The following is a 21,416-nucleotide window of genomic DNA, read 5'->3' as shown; positions in this document are numbered from 1 at the left end:
AAAACAGATTCTTAATACTGAGAATGCACTAATTTTTCTCTGTAGTAAAGATTCTTATGGACAAAATGGACTCTTGCCTATCTGTCAATTAGCATAAACAAGAGGACTAGTCAGAAGTACTATGCACCTACTTCACTGGGAAGCTGGAGAACAACTAGACCATGACCACTAAGTCCTGTGAGTCAGAAATAACTACCAGGTAATGACACAGCCCAAGCTGCAGTAGGTCAATAGGTCAATGAGTCAGTGGAACATGCAGGAAATTGTTCTGTTCAATTGAGGAAAATTTTCTGGTAGTATTTCTCACAAAAAAGGGCAAAATAGGATATATTACCAGGACATGGATAAGAAGCAAAATGTCAAGTGGACTTCTAAAAAAATAAGAGCATCTGAAAACCTTGATGAGACAACCTAAAAAGCAAGAGACCAGAATGTTCTTTTATGCTTCTTTTATAACTAATGCAATCAGTTATTACAGTAGTGGTAGCTGATTACTGTATGTCTAGATACAATTGCTCTGGGTAAATAATGTAAAAGTCAAATCACTATTTGGTTAAAGATGCCAAATAATGGATGCTGATCCTAAAGTACCTGAAAAGGGAAGATAGAGAAGAATACGAGGAGTATCAGAAGAAGCCATTTCATGACGAAATCCTGCTAGACCATAGAAGGAGCAACTGAGATACAAGATCAACAAATTCTTGGACTGAGAGACCTCAACTGATGTTGAGAAGTGATAGAACTCAGTCTTTAAATGAAAGTAGATAATGGGGATTTCTTATGAGAGACAAAGATGATGGTTTATTTGGACAATAATAGGCAGTCTATCAAAAAAACTATTTCTAAATTGGGCAGTCATATGATGAAGATGAAAGGCAGCAGTCTGTTTGGAGAAGGTAAGAATCAGTAGGACCAGGGATATAAAACTTTAAGAAATGTGTGGCCCAGAATCAATTTCCAGAAGTCTGCCAGTATGCCATCCTCAAATCTTGGAGACTTAAAAAGGAAAGCTTAAAGTTTATCAGTAAAAACTGGGTATGAATAAAACCGAATGGTAAAGACAAAGAACTACCCTCCAAAAGAAGGTCTCATTTCCTATCTACTTCCAGTTGACATACATGACAGAGTTTCTTCTCTATTGTACAATCTAAATAATTTATAAATCAGACTGTTATGAATAATAGCAATGGAGGTCTTTAAACTTGTATTAGTTAGAAGACGCTTTCACAAACCAAATTTCAGACAATGGGAAGCATTCAAATATTTCATACTGCTTTGCACATAATTATGAAAATAATTGACACAGAGTGACATTACATGCTGCCTTTCCTCAAACCCTGTTTGAAAAACTAAACCAGGAAAATGATTTGGAATACTGCTACCACTTCAACTCTGAGGATCATAATTAAACCTATATTAAAACTGTGCTACTCCTCATTCTAATTAAATAAATATCTATGGCTGGATAATACATTTTTGAGATATTATTTTGAGATTGATAATATAGTTTTGAGAGTACTTAATAAATATCAAATGCCAAATTTTAAAGCAGTTAACACTAAATAATTTCAGTCCATGAAGTATATGCACTCAGAAATATTTTGATTTTCCAGACCCACCAATGACCCTTCTCAGAAAATCTGCTTCCATGCAGAGTACCTGCTGAGTGCACTGTAGGTCATGTGACTTCCCCCAATGGCTACCCCCATCACAGAATACTGCACAAGAGATGGACAACTAGCCTAAGGTGACATATATATCTGACTCATGAATCTGCAGGCTGATCTGAAACATGAGCAGGACCAATTATATCATCCCTGAAGACTGTTATCTTAAAAATATAAAGATAGTGCCAAGAGCTTAATCTTAGAGCTGAAAGGTGATGGAAGAATTTTATGAGATATTTTAGGCCCTGTACAAGCAAAGGTACAAATATACAGGTCAGGAAAAAAGGGAGAACATCTAATTCATCAAGAGCAAGACATCAATACAGATGAGCGGCTGGAGTCTGTGTGTCACCTGTCCTTCCTGAGGTCTACTTGCTCATATTTTTCTGGGTTCCCTCTATATTTATAATAATTCCCTGATGGCACAGTGGTAAAGCTAATGCAGGAGATGTGTTTTCGATCCCTGGGTCAGGAAGATCCCCTGGAGAAGGAAATGGCAACTCACTCCAGTGCTCTTGCATGGGAAATCCCATAGACAGAGGATCCTGGTGGGCTATAGTACACGGGGTCCCAAAAGAGTTAGACTCAACTGAGCGACTAAATAACAACATTCCACTGTGTTTAAGCTACTATGTCTAAGTTTCTGTTTCTTAAAATATCTTAACTAAAAGAGAAAGGATTCCTAAATATACTAACTTATTTTTTTCTCTTAAAGACTCAAAAGAAATCCTATATTTCAGCCCATAGGATTTTATAAAAATATCTACACGGGGACAGTAAAAATAATTTCCCCCATTAATTCTTTACTCCTACTCTTTTTCAACAGATATTTCAGGTGTGTCTACAAGTTGACTAGCTATACAGTAAAACACAAGAGAGACATGGCTCCTTCTTTCAGAAATCTGTAATACAGTGACAGAAATAGGTATTGGAAAAGTAATACACAATAAATAAATAACCACCAACTTACAGGGTGCCACCAGAGAAGCTAAAAGGATGCATTACTTAAAAATGAGTGATCACAGAAGGCTTCTTAGAGGAAGAAACATTTAAACTTAGATCTGAAGGAGTGCGCACATAGAATGAAGAATACATTCTAGGCAGAAGGTAAAGACTGCATGAATGTCTTCAACCTGAAAAGATCTTAAGTGTTTCAAAAACTAAAAGGTGGTCAGTGTTGAAGTATAGTGAATAAGGGCAAGACTGACCCAGGGATGCCACTGGGGAGAAAGGAAGGGAAGATTTCAGACCAAGTGAAATAATATAAGTTTTATTTAGTGGGAAACCACTGAAGGGTTTTGCTTCAGTGACATGACCTGATATTAGTTTTATGAAAACTTCTCAATGCTGTGGAGAATCACAGGAGAAAAGAAAGTGAAGTGTTAAGATGAGTTAGGAGGTTCCTGAATAGGATATGAAACCGAGTAAAGTCAAGAAGCAACAGTTAGAATCAGCCACAGAACAATGGACTGGTTCCAAACTGGGAAAGGAGTACATCAAGGCTGTATATTGTCACTCGGCTTTATTAACTTATATGCAGAGTACATCATGTGAAATACTGGGCTGGATGAAGAACAAGCCAGAATCAAGACTGCTGGGAGAAATATCAATAACCTCAAACATGCAGATAACACCACCTTTATGGCAGAAAGTGAAGAGGAACTAAAGAGCCTCTTGATGAACATGAGGAGAGTGAAAAAGCTGACTTAAAACTGAACATTCAAAAAATGAAGATCACGCTATCAGGTCCCATCATTTCATGGCAAATTGATGGGGAAACAATGGAAACAGTGAGAGACTTTATTTTCTTGGGCTCCACAATCATTGTAGATGGTGACTGCAGCCATGAAATTAAAAGACGCTTGCTCCTTAGAAGAAAAGTTGTGACCAACCTAGAGAGCATATTCAAAAGGAGAGACATCATTTTGCCAACAAAGGTCCATACAGTCAAAACTGTGGTTTTTCCAGTAGTCATCATGGATGTGAGAGATAAAAAAGGCTGAGCATCAAAGAAATGATGCTTTTGAACTGTGTTGTTGGAGAAGACTCTTGAGAGTCCCTTGGACTGCAAGGAGAACAAACCAGTCAATCCTAAAGGAAATCAGTCCTGAATAATCACTGGAAGGATTGATGGTGAAGCTGAAACTCCAATACTTTGGCTACCTGATGAGAAGAATTGACTTATTAGAAAAGACCCTGATGGTAGAAAGATTGAAGGTGGGATGAGAAGAGACGAGGATGAGATGGCTGGATGGCATCACTGACTCGATGGCCATGAGTTTGAGCAAGCTCTTGGAGTTGGTGGTGGACAGGGAACCCTGGTGTGCTGCAGTTCATGGGGTCCCAAGAGTTAGACACGACTGACTGACTGAACAACAATTGAGTAGAAAGACATATTTTCCTTTGAAAACATATCTTGAAAATGGACTTGAGAAACCAGTGAGTACAATGTTTTCCAAATAACTGTAAATTGCTCAGATATATATATACACACACACATATATATACACACACATACACACACAGAGCATACATAAACATACATGAGAATGATAAACACTGAATGGTTCCTCTGAAATAGGGAAAAGGGAGTGTGTGTGATCAGGAAGAGGTAATAATATACAAAGCTAATATTGTTGGTACTGTTTTATTCTTAACCAGAGAGTTACACAGGAGTTCACTGTATGTCTTAATGATTTTTGACAAGTTTTATTATTACTTTTTAAATTTTTTTTTGTTTATTTGGCTGTGCTGGGTCTGAGTTCCAGCACTCAGGATCTTTAATTATGACATTGTGGGATCTTTGGTTGTAGCAAGTGGGATCTAGTTCCCCAACCAAGCATTGAACCCAGGCCCCCTGCATTGGCAGCGTGGAGTCTTAGCCACTGGACTACCAGGAAGTCCTTATTATTTTTTTTTAATTTTTATTTTATACTGGAATATAGTTAACTTACAATGTTGTATTAGTTTTAGGTGTACAGCAAAGTGATTCAGTCACACATGAACCTATTCTTTTTCAGATTCTTTTCCCATACACGTTAATATAGAGAAGCGACTAGACTTCCCTGTGCTATAATGTAGGTCCTGGTTGATTATCTGTTTTATACATACTAGTGGGTACATGTTAATCCCAAACTCCTAATTTATCCCTCTCCCAACCACCTTTCCCCTTTGGTAACCATAAGTTTGTTTTTTATGACTGTAAGTATGTTTTGAATATTTAATCATAAAAATAATGAAAGTGAAAAGTGAAAGTGAAGTCCCTCAGTCGTGTCTGACTCTTTGTGACCCCATGGACTGCAGCCTACCAGGCTCCTCAGTACCAACAGTACCAACAGTAAAACAGTACTGAGGTACCAACAGTACCTCAGTAAAACAGTACCAACAATATTAGCTCTGTATATTATTACCTCTTCCTCAGTCCCATGGAGTTTTCCAGGCAAGAGTACTGGAGTGGGTTGCCATTTCCTTCTCCAGGGATCTTCCCGACCCAGGGATCGAACCCGGGTCTCCCACATTATAGGCAGACACTTTACCATCTGAGCTACCAGGGAAGGCCCATAAAAATAATAGACTATGTTTATTTTATTCAATCAATCCATGTAGGTACATTTAACTTCTACAAGTGTTTCTGGAACCAAAAATAGTATGAAGTAACTTTAGTTATTCCAATTCATGATGAACTGAAAGATTTTTATTGGAAAAAAAATGTCACCCTACAACTTAAAGTCAGTGATCTTTGTTCTGATTATGAGAACTAAACACACAAATAAATACTGTGGGTTACTGAACAGGTTCAAGGTATATAAAGTCTTTTGTGAGTCTGATTTTACTGAAGCAAAATACCTCTTCTATTTTTAGGAGTAAATATATTCTTGTATTTTATTTTTTTTAATTTTTATTTTTACTTTATTTTACTTTACAATTCTGTATTGGTTTTGGCATACATTGACATGAATCCACCACGGGTGTACATGAGCTCCCAAACATGAACCCCCCTCCCACCCCACATCATCCCTCCGGATCATCCCCATATTCTTGTATTTTAAAGTACTAGGTTTAACATGTATGTTCCCCCATTGATCATCTTTCATAACTATCCCACACTCTGTAGTTCTTATTTAAAGACTGACCTTACATATTCCCAGAGGCACAAAAACCTGCTTCTAGAACAAGCACTTTGAGAACAAAGCGCGTAACAGTAACTTTCCCTTTCACTCCACAGCATCATCTGTCTCTAAGATGCTCCCTGGAGCATAGAGGCTGCACAATCAGCCATCCTTTTCTTCTCCCCACTACACTAAATGAAAACATGTAATCAATAAACTTACACCAGATGCTCCATCAGCACATCCTGTTATCTCTACTTTTGAAATCTGTCCAGAATTCAACCGCTTCTGACCACCCTCACTGCCGCTAATCCAGACAACCAAGACTACCACAACTGCCTCCAACTGGTCTCCCAGTCCCCTCTTTGAACTCTCCCCACATCTTTTTTCAACAGTGCAAATGGTGATCAGGATAAGACAGAACCTCCCCAGTGGTTTCTCAGTCCAATAAAATCTAAATTCTCTACAAGAATCAAAAGACCCTGTTTAAGGTCTGCCACCTTTCTCTTCTTTCTCTTTCTCCATAGTATTTAACACCTCTGATATACTATAATTCTACTTAGTCATCTGTTTATTGCTTGCCTCTTCCACAAAGATAACAAAATTAATAAGGGTAAGAGTTTAATCTGGTTTTTCTTTACTGTTATATCTGTGAACTTGAATGATGCCAAGTATTTAGTAGGTGTTAAATAAATGTTTGTTAAATGACTGAATAAATGAATATTCCTCTCAAAGTCACAGGAAGTAGAGATAGTTGTTTCGCCATTTTTTAACTGGAGGTTTCTGCCTCTTTCTGTAATGTCAAAATTAACAAAAACACAAGAAAAAGCTATAAGATAACTGATATGACAACCACAAAGACCCTATAAAGTGGGAAAGACATTAGCACCCAGAAACAAGATACTAAAGAGAGTTCTTTTTCTAGTCCTGAGATTTTCTATTGATAAGTAAAACATAAAAGTAGCCTATAGAGTACTTATTGGTTAGTCCAAGTATTTGTTTCCTTCATATCATGACCAATTACTACTAACATTTTCAGAAAATTTTGTTTTTGTTCTTAATTTTCCTTATATCAGCTCTTTGTAATGTGCTTTAAATTCAACATGTAACTTGTTGAAGATATTAGTGCTTCTGTAGTAATCATACCACAATACACAAATGTATCAAATTAACATGGTGTGGTACATAGTAATACAATCTTCAATTTAGTTCAGTTCAGTCCCTCAGTCCTGTCAGACTCTTTGCGCCCACAGACTACAGCATGCCAGGCCTCCCTGTCCACAACCAACTCCCGGAATTTACTCAAACTCATGTCCATCGAGTCAGTGATACCAGCCAACCTACTCATCCTTGGTCGTACCCTTCTCCTCCCGCCTTCAATCTTTCCCAGTATCAGGGTCCTTTCCAATGAGTCAGTTCTTTGAATCAGGTGGCCAAATTATTGGAGTTTCAGCTTTAGCATCATTCCTTCCAATGAATATTCAGGACTCATTTCCTTTAGGATGGACTGGCTTGACCTCCTTGCAGTTCAAGGGACTCTCAAGAGTCTTCTCTAACACCACAGTTCAAAGGCATCAATTCCTCAGTGCTCAGCTTTCTTTATGGTCCAACTCTCACATCCATACATGACTATTGGGAAAAAACCACAGCTTTGACTCTATGGACCTTTGCTGGCAAACTACTGTCTCTGCTTTTGAATATGCTGTCTAGGTTGGTCATAACTTTTCTTCCAAGGAGTAAGCATCTTTTAATTTCATGGCTGCAGTCACCATTTGGAGTGATTTTGGAACCCCCCCCAAAAAAAAGTCTGTCACTGTTTCCACTGTTTCCCCATCTATTTGCCATGAAGTGATAGGACCAGATGCCATGATCTTAGTTTTCAGAATGTTGAGTTTTCAGCCAACTTTTTCATTCTCCTCTTTCACTTTCATCAAGAGGCTCTTTAGTTCTTCACTTTCTGCCATAAGGGTGGTGTCACCTGCATATCTGAGGTTATTGATATTTCTTCCGGCAATCTTGATTCCAGCTTGTGCTTCATCTAGCCCAGCATTTTGCATGATGTACTCTGCATATAATTAAATTAGCAGGGTGACAATATGCAGCTTTGACGTACTCCTTTCCCGATTTGGAACCAGTCTGTTGTTCCATGTCCAGTTCTAACTGTTGCTTCCTGACCTGCATACAGATTTCTCAGGAGGCAGCTCAGATGGTCTGGTATTCCCATATCTTTCAGAATTTTCCACAGTTTGTGGTGATCCACACGGTTGAAGGCTTTGATGTAGTCAATAAAGCAGAAGTAGATGTTTTTCTGGAACTCTCTTGCTTTTTTGATCATCAAGCAGATGTTGGCAACTTGATCTTTAGTTCCTCTGCCTTTTCTAAAACCAGCTCGAACATCTGGAATTTCATACTTCATGTATTGTTGAAACCTGGCTTGAGGAATTTTGAGCATTACTTTGCTAGCATGTGAGATGAGTGCAATTGTGCGGTAATTTGAGCATTTTTTGGCAGTGACTTTCTTTGGGATTGGAATGAAAACTGATCTTTTCCCGTCCTGTGGCCTCTGTTGAGTTTTCCAAATTTGCTGGCATAGTGAGTGAAGCATTTTCACAGAATCATCTTTCAGGATTTGAAATAGCTCAACTGGAATTCTATCACCTCCACTAGCTTTGTTCATAGTGATGCTTCCTAAGGCCCATTTCACTTGGCATTTCAGGATGTCTGGCTCTAGGTAAGTGATCACAACATAGTGGTTATCTGAGTCATGAAGATCTTTTTTGTATAGTTCTTCTACATACTGCTGCCAACTCTTCTTAATATCTTCTGCTTCTGTTAGGTCCATACCATTTCTGTCCTCTATTGTGCTCATCTTTGCATGAAATGTTCCCTTGGTATCTCTAATTTTCTTGAAGAGATCAGTCATCTTTCCATTCTATTGTTTTCCTCTATTTCTTTTCATTGATCACTGAGGAAGGCTTTCTTATTTCTCCTTGCTATTTTTTTGAACTCTGCATTCAAATGGGTGTATCTTTTCTTTTCTCCCTTGCCTTTAGGTTCTCTTCTTTTCTCAGCTGTTTGTAAGACCTCATCAGACAGCCATTTTGCCTTTTTGCAGATCTTTTTCTTAGGGATGGTCTTGATCACTGCCTCCTGTTCATGACCCTCTGTCCACAGTTCTTCAGGCACTCTGTCAGATCTAATCCCTGAATCTATTTGTCACTTCCACTGTATAACTGTAAGAGATTTGATTTAGGTCAAGCTTCAGTTCAGTTCAGTTCAATCACTCAGTCGTGTCCAACTCTTTGCGACCCCATGAATCGCAGCACGCCAGGCCTCCCTGTTCATCACCATCTCCTGGAGTTCACTCAGACTCACGTCCATTGAGTCCGTGATGCCATCCAGCCATCTCATCCTCGGTCGTCCCCTTCTCCTGCCCCCAATCCCTCCCAGCATCAAAGTCTTTTCCAATGAGTCAACTCTTCACATGAGGTGGCCAAAGTACTGAAGTTTCAGCTTTAGCATCATTCCTTCCAAAGAAATCCCAGGGTTGATCTCCTTGAGAATGGACTGGTTGGATCTCCTTGCAGTCCAAGGGACTCTCAAGAGTCTTTTCCAACACCACAGTTCAAAACCATCAATTCTTTGGCACTCAGCCTTCTTCACATGCCAACTCTCACATCCATACATGACCACAGGAAAAACTATAGCCTTGACTAGACGGACCTTGGTTGGCAAAGTAATGTCTCTGCTTTTGAATATGTTATCTAGGTTGGTCATAACTTTTCTTCCAAGGAGTAAGCGTCTTTTAATTTCATGGCTGTAGTCACCATCTGCAGTGATTTTGGAGCCCCCCAAAATAAAGTTTGACACTGTTTCCACTGCTTCCCCATCTGTTTCCCATGAAGTGATGGGACGAGATGCCATGATCTTCGTTTTCTGAATGTTGAGCTTTAAGCCAACTTTTTCACTCTCCTCTTTCACTTTCATCAAGAGGCTTTTTAGTTCCTCTTCACTTTCTGCCATAAGGGTGGTGTCATCTCCATATCTGAGGTTATTGATATTTCTCCCGGCAATCTTGATTCCAGCTTGTGCTTCTTCCAGTCCAGCGTTTCTCATGATGTACTCTGCATATAAGTTAAATAAGCAGGGTGACAATATACAGCCTTGACGTACTCCTTTTCCTATTTGGAAACAGTCTGTTGTTCCATGTCCAGTTCTAACTGCTGCTTCCTGGCCTGCATACAGGTTTCTCAAGAGGCAGGTTAGGTGGTCTGGTATTCCTATCTCTTTCAGAATTTTCCACAGTTTATTGTGATCCACACAGTCAAAGGCTTTGGCATAGTCAATAAAGCAGAAATAGATGTTTTCATGGAACTCTTGCTTTTTCGATGATCCAGCAGATGTTGGCAAGTTGATCTCTGGTTCCTCTGCCTTTTCTAAAACCAGCTTGAACATCAGGGAGTTCACGGTTCACATATTGCTGAAGCCTGGCTTGGAGAATTTTGAGCATTACTTTACTAACATGTGAGTTGAGTGCAACTGTGCAGTAGTTTGAGCATTCTTTGGCATTGCCTTTCTTTGGGATTGGAATGAAAACTGACCTTTTCCAGTCCTGTGGTCACTGCTGAGTTTTCCAAATTTGCTGGCATATTGAGTGCAGCACTTTCACAGCATCATCTTTCAGGATTTGAAATAGCTCAACTGGAATTCCATCACCTCCACTAGCTTTGTTCGTAGTGATGTTTTCTAAGGCCCACTTGACTTAGCATTCCAAGATGTCTGGCTCTAGATGAGTGATCACAACATCATGATTCTCTGGTTTGTGAAGATCTTTTTTGTACAGTTCTTCCGTGTATTCTTGCCACCTCTTCTTAATATCTTCTGCTTCTGTTAGGTCCATACCATTTCTGTCCTCTATCGAGCCCATCTTTGCATGAAATGTTCCCTTGGTATCTCTAATTTTCTTGAAGCGATCTCTAGTCTTTCCCATTCTGTTCTTTTCCTCTATTTCTTTGCATTGATCACTGAAGAAGGCTTTCTTATCTCTTCTTGCTATTCTTTGGAACTCTGCATTCAGACGCTTGTATCTTTTCTTTTCTCCTTTGCTTTTCACCTCTCTTCTCTTCACAGCTATTTGTAAGTCCTCCCCAGACAGCCATTTTGCTTATTTGCATTTCTTTCCCTTGGGGATGGTTTTGATCCCTGTCTCCTGTACAATGTCATGAACCTCATTCCATAGTTCATCAGGCACTCTATCTATCAGAAATAGGCCCTTAAATCTATTTGTCACTTCCACTGTATAATCATAAGGGATTTGATTTAGGTCATACCTGAATGGTCTAGTGGTTTTCCCTACTTTCTTCAATTTGAGTCTGAATTTGGTAATAAGGAGTTCATGATCTGAGCCACAGTCAGCTCCTGGTCTTATTTTTGTTGACTGTATAGAGCTTCTCTATCTTTGGCTGCATAGAATATAATCAATCTGATTTCGGTGTTGACCATCTGGTGATGTCCATGTGTACTGTCTTGTCTTGTGTTATTGGAAGAGGGTGTTTGCTATGACCAGTGCATTTCAATCTTGCACAATGTTTTATATATATATATATATATACACACACACACACATATATATATGTATCAATTAAAAGCTCAATGTATCACTATTTGAGGGAGGAAAGTGGAGGCAAAGAGTAAGGATATATAATGAATCTATTCTTCAGATAACAGCTTTAGTAAAGTGCTTTGAAAAGGGGATTACACTTTGTGGTATTTAATCATATATCCCATACTGTCTTTTTTTTTTTTTTTCTCCTCATCACCCTAAGAAGAAAGGAGAGGCAGGAAAAATATTTGAATTTGAAGGGTCAATGATTTCCTTAAATTTCGTGAAATACCAAGTTACTATATAAATCTGAATGTATTTGATACTCTAAAAACTGAACTATCTGGGAAGAGTCAACTTTAAACACCAGCTGTCAGTTATCTTGTCAAGACTAAAAGAAACACTGTTTTCCTTATATCTTTTGAAAGACCATGGAAGAAAAAACACTTTTGGAAAACTAACTGAATCACTATAGTTAAAAAGAAACAGAATAAACTTTCCATTAGGGACAATGGCTAAAATTTTGGTTTTAGCAAAGAAGCGCCTCCACGGAGGCGAAAACAAAGATGTTTAGGAAGGTAAGAAAGAAAGAACAGCTAGTTAAAGCCCTCTTAAGAATCCCTGAAGTCAGCTAGTTATAAAATAAACAGAGAAGCATCTAAAAGGATAATACAGGTGGATGGAGCAGAATGGAGGGCAATATTACTAAGTGAATACTTACTACGTAGCAGATAGAGTGCCACTTTATATTCATAATTGCGTTTAATCCTTAAAATAAACCCAGGAGCTAGATATTGTTAGCTTCATTTCACAGAGAAAGAAACTAATACATATATCGGTAAAGTGATATAGGAAGGATTAACTTAAAAACCAACTATCTCAGCTCCAATGTTAAGCTGTCTCTCTGGGTGCTTCTCCTGTAATTGAATACATTGCTGAATTTTCCCCACCAGGGTAACTTCCCTCATATAAGCACAAAATTGATTCAGGTCTTAGACCCAGCTCTTAGTTCTTATTTGTATGCAACTTTAGAGATTAAGTGAATGATTTCAACCATCAAATGAGTTTCATTTTGATTCATGTTCAGGAACACTAATCTGATCTAGGACCTGCCCACTAAAAAAAAATAAATAAAACCAAAGAAAATGAAACAAAAATCTGTCCCTGTTCACAAGGAAGATTTTTGCTGAAGAAAAACAACTCAAAAAGCAATACTTTAAAAAACTGTTTGGTAGTGTCTACAAAAACCCTAGCTTACATATGTCTTGACCCAGAAATTTCACTTCTAGCTGTGTACCCACTGAAGTGTATACACATGTTTATCAAAAGACAAGTTCAAGAATGTTCACAGCAACACTGCTCATAATATCCCTAATCTGAAAATGACCCAAATGCCCATCAACAATAGAATGGAAGAATAAATAAACTGTAGTATAGTCACACAATGGAACAAATAAACAATGCCTAGGGGCACTATATGGATGAATCTCACAAACAATATGATGAATGAAAAAGCGAGTTGTAAAAGAGTTCATATTGTAAGAGTCCACTTAAACTTCAAACAATTAACACTAATCTATGGTATTGAAAGTCAAGGCCACATTACTCATCAGGGGAGCAATGACTGAGAGAAGGGAAGGAGGGCTTATGAAATACACAGTGTTCTCCTTTAATTTGGGAATGTGTTATATTAGTATGTTTGCTTTGTTAAAAATCACCATGTTTTATTCTTGGTGGGTTAAGAACAGTATTTACACTATATTAATTCTTATCCCTCCATATAAACAGAGGTATATAATAAACATAGAAGATTTTGTTCTTAATTTTTTTTTCAACTATTGGCTAAATGTCAATCTACAGAGTTCTTCCATTTATCTCAATATAAGAAAATGTATTTTCAACTCTAGTTTCAAATCATATAGCCATCCATCTTCACCAAAAAAAAGAAATTGACCCAATTTACCACATATTGAGCTTTAAGTAAATATTTTAAATAAAACCATCATTAACTAGGAGTTTTTCCTAATTCCAGATTCATTGACAAAGTCTACTAAAATTCTTCCCTTTTCTGCTACTTAACTTCATGTTCTTAATCTTAAGATGAATGAAGAAATCTTTAAAAGCATTTAACTTAGGAAACCATGAAATGACAATATGCTTTCTAAGAGTAAAATTTTAAGCTCAATGTCTTTCTCATTTCGCAATAGGATCTTTGGGCAAAATACTCTGCAGAGTATTTTTACTCTGTATCTTTTTAGTCAGAATAAAGAACTTCAAAAGCTTAACACTTTTCCATCTGAGAATTTCCAAGCCTTCCACTTGTAATTCAATATTAATTCATAACCATCAATATTTAAATTGCTTTTTTTTTACAGAGAGAATATAACAGAAATACCTATGGATGTTTCTAATTAAGACTATGTTGCCATTTCTTCTTTTAGAATATTTGATCCCATATGAAAGAATGGCTTTGATATAAATATTTTATTAACCACAAGAAGGAAAGGGGCAAAGAGAAAACACAGACAAGCAGGAAATAAAAGTTTATCTAAAAATTTCCTTTGTAAATTAATCCTCTGACAAAGATGAGTTAGTGGAAAGAACAAATGTCCTGAAGCATACTATAATATCATTCCCAATAAACTCTATTTTGAAAGTCTATTTTACTGTGTTAAGGGATGTTATCATTTATTTCCCTGGTTTCCGTAATGCTGTGTTTACAAGCAATTTCATATTTTAGAAAGCTAGCCAACCTCCTTGAACAGCTGCAGAGTACATATTTAAGGGAAGAGAAAGTAACACTTCTGATCCTCTTATTAATTTTAATGAGCATCAAGATTAATTAATCATCAGTGCTGTGATTATGATTCTGAATCACAGTGGACAACTGATGAGAAGGCTTATAAATTTTCTTTTCTTTTCCCTACCATAAATATTGCTAACTTTCTTAGTAACTGATATTAGAAATTTAGGTCTCTTCAAGATGAAACTGCCTGAGAAATTAGAAATCTGGGTTCCAGAAGTCCTGTGGACAGAGCTCCAATGTTAAGAATCACACTATTCAGGAAGAGACAATTTCACAAAGTCACTATTCCAGTGTTACTACTCTACCAAAACTGACTCAAGAAATCCAATTTAACTGGTATGATTAAGCATATTAATTTCATTCTCTTTTCTATAATGAACACCATCAAACCAATCTGTTATATATTTAGATAACATCAGCAACAAAAATGAAACAATGATAGTATTTGCAAGCTCTTATTATATATAAAGATAAAACTGTTAAAATGTCATACCTCCACTTTTCTATTTTTATAAATACCATGAAATACTAAACTCAGCTCAATGTGCAATGAGTAAGATATAGGCATATTTACTTAACAAAACTAACTTTTAGTATCAATCTGTTTTAAGATTATAGAACTCAATGAATTTGCTTTTACTTTCAAAGAGTATTAAACTGAATTAAAAGAGCCAGAATTGTTTATTTACCACACCAATGTGGACATTGTTTCATTTTTGTTGCTGATATTATCAAGAAAAGCAGAATTTTTAGCACAAATATTCAATTTGTTTTGTGTATATTGTGATCACATCATTTTGACTCTGAATAAGGTTTTAGCTCCTAATTTTGCATTCTTCCTTTAGACTTAGTTTAAATAGGCATTTTAGAAACTAATTTGTAAGTAAAATAAATAGAATTAAATGTTTCATCAAGCAGGTTCTTTGGCTGTTATAATATTCTGAATTTGCAAATTTATTCTGTGTCTCTCAGTGAGTCACTCAACTCTTCTATATCAAAATAAAATGTATTTATAAAATGTGCTGCAACCTTTATATATTGTGCAACTGCCACCTAGAACCTTTGAAGAGCAAAACCCAGCTATGTTTGCATATAACATGGTTACTGCTATAGCAGGTTTGAAAATGACAATTATGCTTTATATAGATTATGTTTTATCTTTTAAATCTTATTTTTATATTAAATTTCTAGTTTCTGGGGTGATTAAAATGGTTAGAATTTTTTAAGGAAGTTATAAAATTTATCTAAAAAATGTAATACTGTAATATAAAACTGTCTAGATTATATTAGGCTTATACTTTTGATTACTCCAGCTTTTTACATTAAGACAGTTATATTTTTAAACATATTTATACTCTCAATAAAAAGTTCTTATCCAGCAACTTTTCATCACTGCAAAGACTATTAAACATTTTGATGAGCAGTAGATGATACATGTCTGTGTAATATTACTTACATCTTTCAAGTAAAGAGTAAAGTAAATAAATACAGCCACCTATGGAACTAAAAACAAACAAAAAGAAACAATATAGATACCTAAGGAGTTCTGCAAACAAATTTCTGAAATACTCTGTCTAAAAAATATGATATAGAAGCTTTAGTTTATCACTTAAGAGTCTCAAATAACATACAGGAAGAGATACCTTATAACATGAGAATTTAATTATCATAAAATTTTCACTTATATTCACTCTTGGAGTATAATTACATTACCATTAAAAATACTCCATCCTGATTTCATTTATTTAACTTAAAAGATCCTTTATATTAATAATGCATAATTACACAGATACAGGCTTATTGTGAATGTAATGATACAAATTTAATTACCTTATTTTACTTTGTCAAAATTATATATGCCTGATATTTTCATTTCTCACAAATAATAAAATTATAGTAGTCTTGACTGAAAATTCAAATAGAACCTTTTGGTCAGTATTTCTGGCTTAATGTTCTTTTTTAAGAAAAAAAGGAAATGAAGAAAACTGTAACCATTTTAAGTAGAGACTATTTTCTGTTTTGGCTAAAATATGAGAGATGGGATTCACTCTACCTCAGAAAGCAGTAAGTCAATGATGTGGAAGACCATGCAGAGTGGGAACTTGGCAGTAAAGAGAGTGAGAAACCACTGGGATGCGTACATATGAGCTTCTAGGTTCAGATCAGAAAAATGGTTGTGCAGGTCCGGTAACTGCTCCTGAAAGTCAAAGTGGAAAATTGAGGGGGAGGAACACTTGAGGATGCTCTATTTTCTGCCACAGCTGTGATTTATGACGAGCTGGCTATGATGACTCTCAATTTACTACAGTATTCACTGAATTTTATGTAACTACACAGAAGTGATGACAGGAGATGAGAACTGGAGATGTGACAAAGGACAAGACAGACTTGTTCTGAACAAATAACAAAGATCAGCTCTTGCTCACTTGACTCTTCCTGTTTCTTGGGAAACGCCTGCAATGAGAGAACACCTGCAGTCTAGTGAATACTGTGACTTCACAGTCAAGTCACAGCATTCCCATTCAGGGTTCACACCTAACTAGCCAGGAAAACAATGTACCTTTTCTTTGAAGACTGTTTAATATCAATGTCATTTAGGTTGTATGGTATTACTTCAGTACATTGTGGTACTGAAGCCCAAAAGATAATCATACTTTTAACAATCTAGTTTCAACATATTAAGAATGATTAAGGATAGAAAATGTACAAGTATATCATGTATGAAATGGGATGTCTCCTAAAAAGAAAAGCTTTATGCTAGGTCTTTCCCCTTAAAGTATACAAATAAAGACTTTTAAAAATCATGAAAGGCAAAGTAAAAAGCATTAGCATAGCTATTCCAATAACTGAAAGACAAAGGCAAAGATATATAAAAGCCCACTTTAGTTTTCTTTTCATATACAAGTTGCTTTTTGAAAAACACCCCTATGTGCCCATCAGGTACTTTCAATGGGGTATTGAAGGGGTCATTAACAAACAAAAAGTGCTAACAGAAAATTGCCAGGAGCCAGCATAGGGAATCCCGCCCGTGGCAAAGGTCATGAGGAAGGGGGCCTGACAAAACACAAAGGCGGGATCAAGCCTCAGGAGTCCCCCTAGACTTTCTCGAGTATCTACCCCCAAAACCAGAGTCTGCCTGCTTTACTGTATTATGCCTTTCACCAACTCCTCTGACATTAACAGGGGGCTCTCCCCCCACCACCTTTTTCTGGAAGAAGTTAATTTAGACCTTTTAGATAGTAAGTCTCTTGGGCGTAGTAAGAGTGTTTCAATCTAAAAACTCCTTTGATGGCTTTCTAGCCTGCCTGACAGGTTTGTCCAGACTCTTACAGCTGTGCATGTGATCGTTCGCAGCCTCCCAACCAAGAGAGGCACAGGAAGCTTAAAACATCCTAGGAATGTAGGGGCTTCTGAGGAGTCAAAATCATTAGAATAGAACTGATTAAGGGTTTCATTGTTGAGCCAATACTTGCTGCCAAGTTTTCACATCTTTTATTTGTTGATATAGTTGGTATGTAGAAAAAACAGGTAGTAGCCCTGGTATTAGCAACATTAGATCTTTGAGTTAAGTACTTTCTTTGTTATAACCCACTGCACCTTTGTTCTATAGGGATGTAACTTTAGTGCTTTAAGGGTGATGCAGATTACAGAAAAACACTTCAGGGGAAATGAGATTAACATTCATTAAGGAAGAGAGCCATAAAGTGTTAACAGGCCTCTTGGCCAGAAGATAATGTAAATCACCTGAGACCTTTTGTATATGGAAAGATATGCAGAAAGAAAGCCTGGTATCGATAAGGGTCAGGACTGCTGCCCCTGCATGACTCTGTATCTTCCATTATGTAAAACTTAGGGTATATAAGCACCTTTTGAAAATAAAGTTATGGGGTTTTTGCACAAGCTTGGCCTCTCCCGTGTCGACTCTCTCTTTCTCCCTCTCCCTCCCTCTCCTTTTCAGGCTGATCCCTTGGAACACAGAGGCTCTCTGCATTCACTTTTCTGCCCGGGCTTCTAAGACCCACATGAGAGGGAGCCCAAGGCGGGGCACCCTCCGCTATTCAGGCGGGCGCCACTGACCTACGTGAACAGAACAAGTCTCTTGTCTTGAGACTATATTAGCTTTCAGTGTAAACCAAGGAATATCAGCCTCTTTTCTCCTCTATTTTTTCACTACATTATTCTTCTCTAATCTCTCTTTAAATTTCTAATTAATCTCTTTTTAATCACCAACTCCGTCCCCACTTCGAATTCCCTGGACCCACTGGGGCGGGACCCTGGCAGAAAATGTGTTTGGTTTCTTCATAATACTATGAGCTTGCTATTTATTTATCAAGTACTTTTATTTGACTCTCAAAACTCTAAAGAATAATTGATCTTTGATAAAAAATACAAACTTTTGTAAATGAAAGGTAAAACAGTGAAGAATACCAAACATTTACTTGGAAGAATTAAATTTCTATAAAACAGCTTATTGCTCTTACTGTCCATATATAACCAGATTCTTCCACACAGTCTTTTGCCCCCTCAGTGCCCATGTGTCATTGGCACTTACAGTTCTTTTTGACATCCTCCTCCCCCTTTATTTCTTCTTCACAGTTAAGGTCTTATACCTTTCTGCATTCCCTTCTCTCAATAAAGCTGTCCTTAACCTCAGGGCAAACTCTGCCTTCCACCTTCCTGTTCAGTCTGACATTGGCTTCTCTTCCGCTTTAGACAACTATGGATCTGACAGCTCATGTCCATTAACTCCTACCAGTAGCCTCTACTGCCACATCGCACTAATCTTCCTCCCCAGCCACTTTACTCCCCCCAGCCATGGAATCAATTCATTCATGTATTTTCTTCACATTTCTCTTGGGTTCCCAATACTTCATACAGAGAAAGCCATACAAATATACTTCATGGAGTCATTACAAATTTAAGATTTATTGTACAACCTCGGCTTCCCTGGTGGCTCAGACAGTAAAGCCTCTGCCTACAATACAAGAGAGCCAGGTTCAATCCCTGGGTCTGGAAGATCCTCGGAGAAGGAAATGGCAACCCATTCCGGTACTCTTGCCTTGAAAATCCCATGGAGGAGCCTGGTAGGCTACAGTCCACAGGGTCGCAAAGAGTCAGACACAACTGAGTGATTTCTTTTTCTTTTCGTACAACCTCAGGTAAAATTTGAAAGCTACTCAGTAATCCTTTAACAGCACCAGACAATTTTGCTCTTGCTCACCATCTATTTTATGATATATATATATAAAAGAATACCTATTTCTCATACATATAATCATATAAATTATGAAACAGTAACAACATTGTTTGAGATCTGGAAATTACAGAGGAAAACATTTAAAATATGTGCTTATATTACAATATTTTATGTGGTTTTTAATTTCATCAATATCTGTCTCTTTAAAGTGTTCCTCACTTGTGAACCTAAATATAGTACTGGTGCTAGGAAAAACTAAGAAAAATATTAAGTATTTCAGTTTTTATTATGAAAATGTCATTTCTTTACAAGTAATACTGGGAACCCTCTTCATTAACTAAACTCACCATATTCACACTTAGAAGTTTCTTAATGTTGAATATTTAAATGGAAGACTATTTTTATAAAAATAGTTTATAAACCATCAAATAGTTAAATATTTTATGATGTTAAGACCACTGTAGACATTGGTGAAAATCAAATCCATTTACATTTCCTGTAACTTTCCACTAGATTTTCATAAATCATTATTGTTTAATTTTAGAATTCTTCTGTAACTTAACAAATCCCTTAGTGATAAAAGTTCCTAGTATTTATTTACCTGCATGAGTCTCTCCAACTGATAGAATTTGCAGTGAAGATCTTCAAAGTTGTTTTTGTAGAGGTCTCGTAAACCATAGTCATACATGATTTTCACCAAAACACAGAATGCTTGTTCTTCTGGCATCTACAGGAAAACATACATATATAGAACAAGACTGAATGGCATGTGACCAGAATGTCAGAAACATTCCTGCATAAATTAGACCCCTGGATCAGTGGTTTAAGGTCACTTGGGAATGAAATTCTTCAGAGCCAGCATTCTGCAGAGACATAGGGAAAATATATGATCCAAGTTTTGAGCTCCCTCATTTGAGATGAATTTCCCTCTTTCGTTAATTTTAATCATCCTTTCATTTACTCATTAAACCATCTGAAAAATAAGTAATACAGTCAGATGACGTCCAAAAAATGAAAAGAGTGTAAAAGTATATGAAGGTTAAAAAAAAGTCCCACTCCTCTCTATCCTTATAACAACTAACCCCTGTATCTGCCCCCTACCTCTTTTGCATAATCCCAAAATTACTCTTAATAATTTCTTGTGTATCTGGTCAGTTTATTTATGCAAATAAAAGAATTATACTTATTTTCCCTTTCCTACATAAAAGATAGCATTCTAAATGCACTGCTGTGTATATTTGCTTTCTGCATTCAATAATGTTCCCAAAAGAGGGATTGCTGGTCCAAAGGATAGAATGTTTTTAATTTTGATAGGTAGTATGATATTGTCCTCCCAGAATTTTCTTGATGTTCCTTATTTTTCTCTCTATAAAAAACATTTTTCAGCTGTTTCAGAAGCTTATGAGCTCCTTTCATTAAGATTTAAATGACAAAATTTGATATACCTTTCCAGAGATATTTTTATCTTAACAGAGAATAAAGTCTAAAATCAAAAGAACAGATCTCTAAATTATAGTATAAAGCTGAAAGAATTTACAGAGGGACATATTCAATATTCTAGAATCTGTACCAAGCAAACAGAAAAAGTTGTCCTTACTCAAGGTCGCAGGATGTACCTATTATGTAAACATTTAGTTTAAATGTCATTTCTTTCAAAGTCTGACCTTGGCTGTTTATGGTATCTGACACTTCTGTTAGACTAACTTCCTACCTGTATAACTGAATCAAGTAGGGTTCTATTCACCCACTTAGAAATGGAACTGTTTATCAGAGTTCCTACACAAATTGGCCACTTCTGTTTTCTATTATAAACCATGAAATATGTGAGTTAGTTAAAATCTCCTAAAGTTAAATAATTACAGTTAGCTCTTGTCATTTTCCTTCTCTAAATGTTTGTGTATTTATTTTTTTATCTATGAGTTGCGGGGCTTGGCTTTGACCCCAGCTGTTCAAATCAGCAGACATCTTTCAGTTTATTTGCAGTTATCTGGAAGGTAAGCACACTATATTTTCTACCCCTTTACCAATTCTGTCA

At 36.6% G+C, this 21,416-nt stretch overlaps 1 protein-coding gene across 2 annotated transcripts in view; it reads right to left on the bottom strand.

Moving 5' to 3' along the window:
- The window catches only part of RABGAP1L (RAB GTPase activating protein 1 like), a 721,006-nt gene that overhangs the window by 234,466 nt on the left and 465,124 nt on the right, over positions 1–21,416 (bottom strand). For both annotated transcript variants that reach the window (XM_068986467.1, XM_068986468.1), the window contains exons 16-17: positions 19,983–20,108; positions 16,238–16,381 (exon numbers count right to left, since the gene is read on the bottom strand). In XM_068986467.1, the coding sequence (XP_068842568.1) occupies positions 16,238–16,381; positions 19,983–20,108 (270 nt within the window). The remainder of the gene's footprint in view (positions 1–16,237; positions 16,382–19,982; positions 20,109–21,416) is intronic.

This window comes from Capricornis sumatraensis, chromosome 14, assembly GCF_032405125.1.
Source record: "Capricornis sumatraensis isolate serow.1 chromosome 14, serow.2, whole genome shotgun sequence".
NCBI lineage: Eukaryota > Metazoa > Chordata > Mammalia > Artiodactyla > Bovidae > Capricornis > Capricornis sumatraensis.
This window is presented reverse-complemented; position numbering and strand designations above follow the sequence as displayed.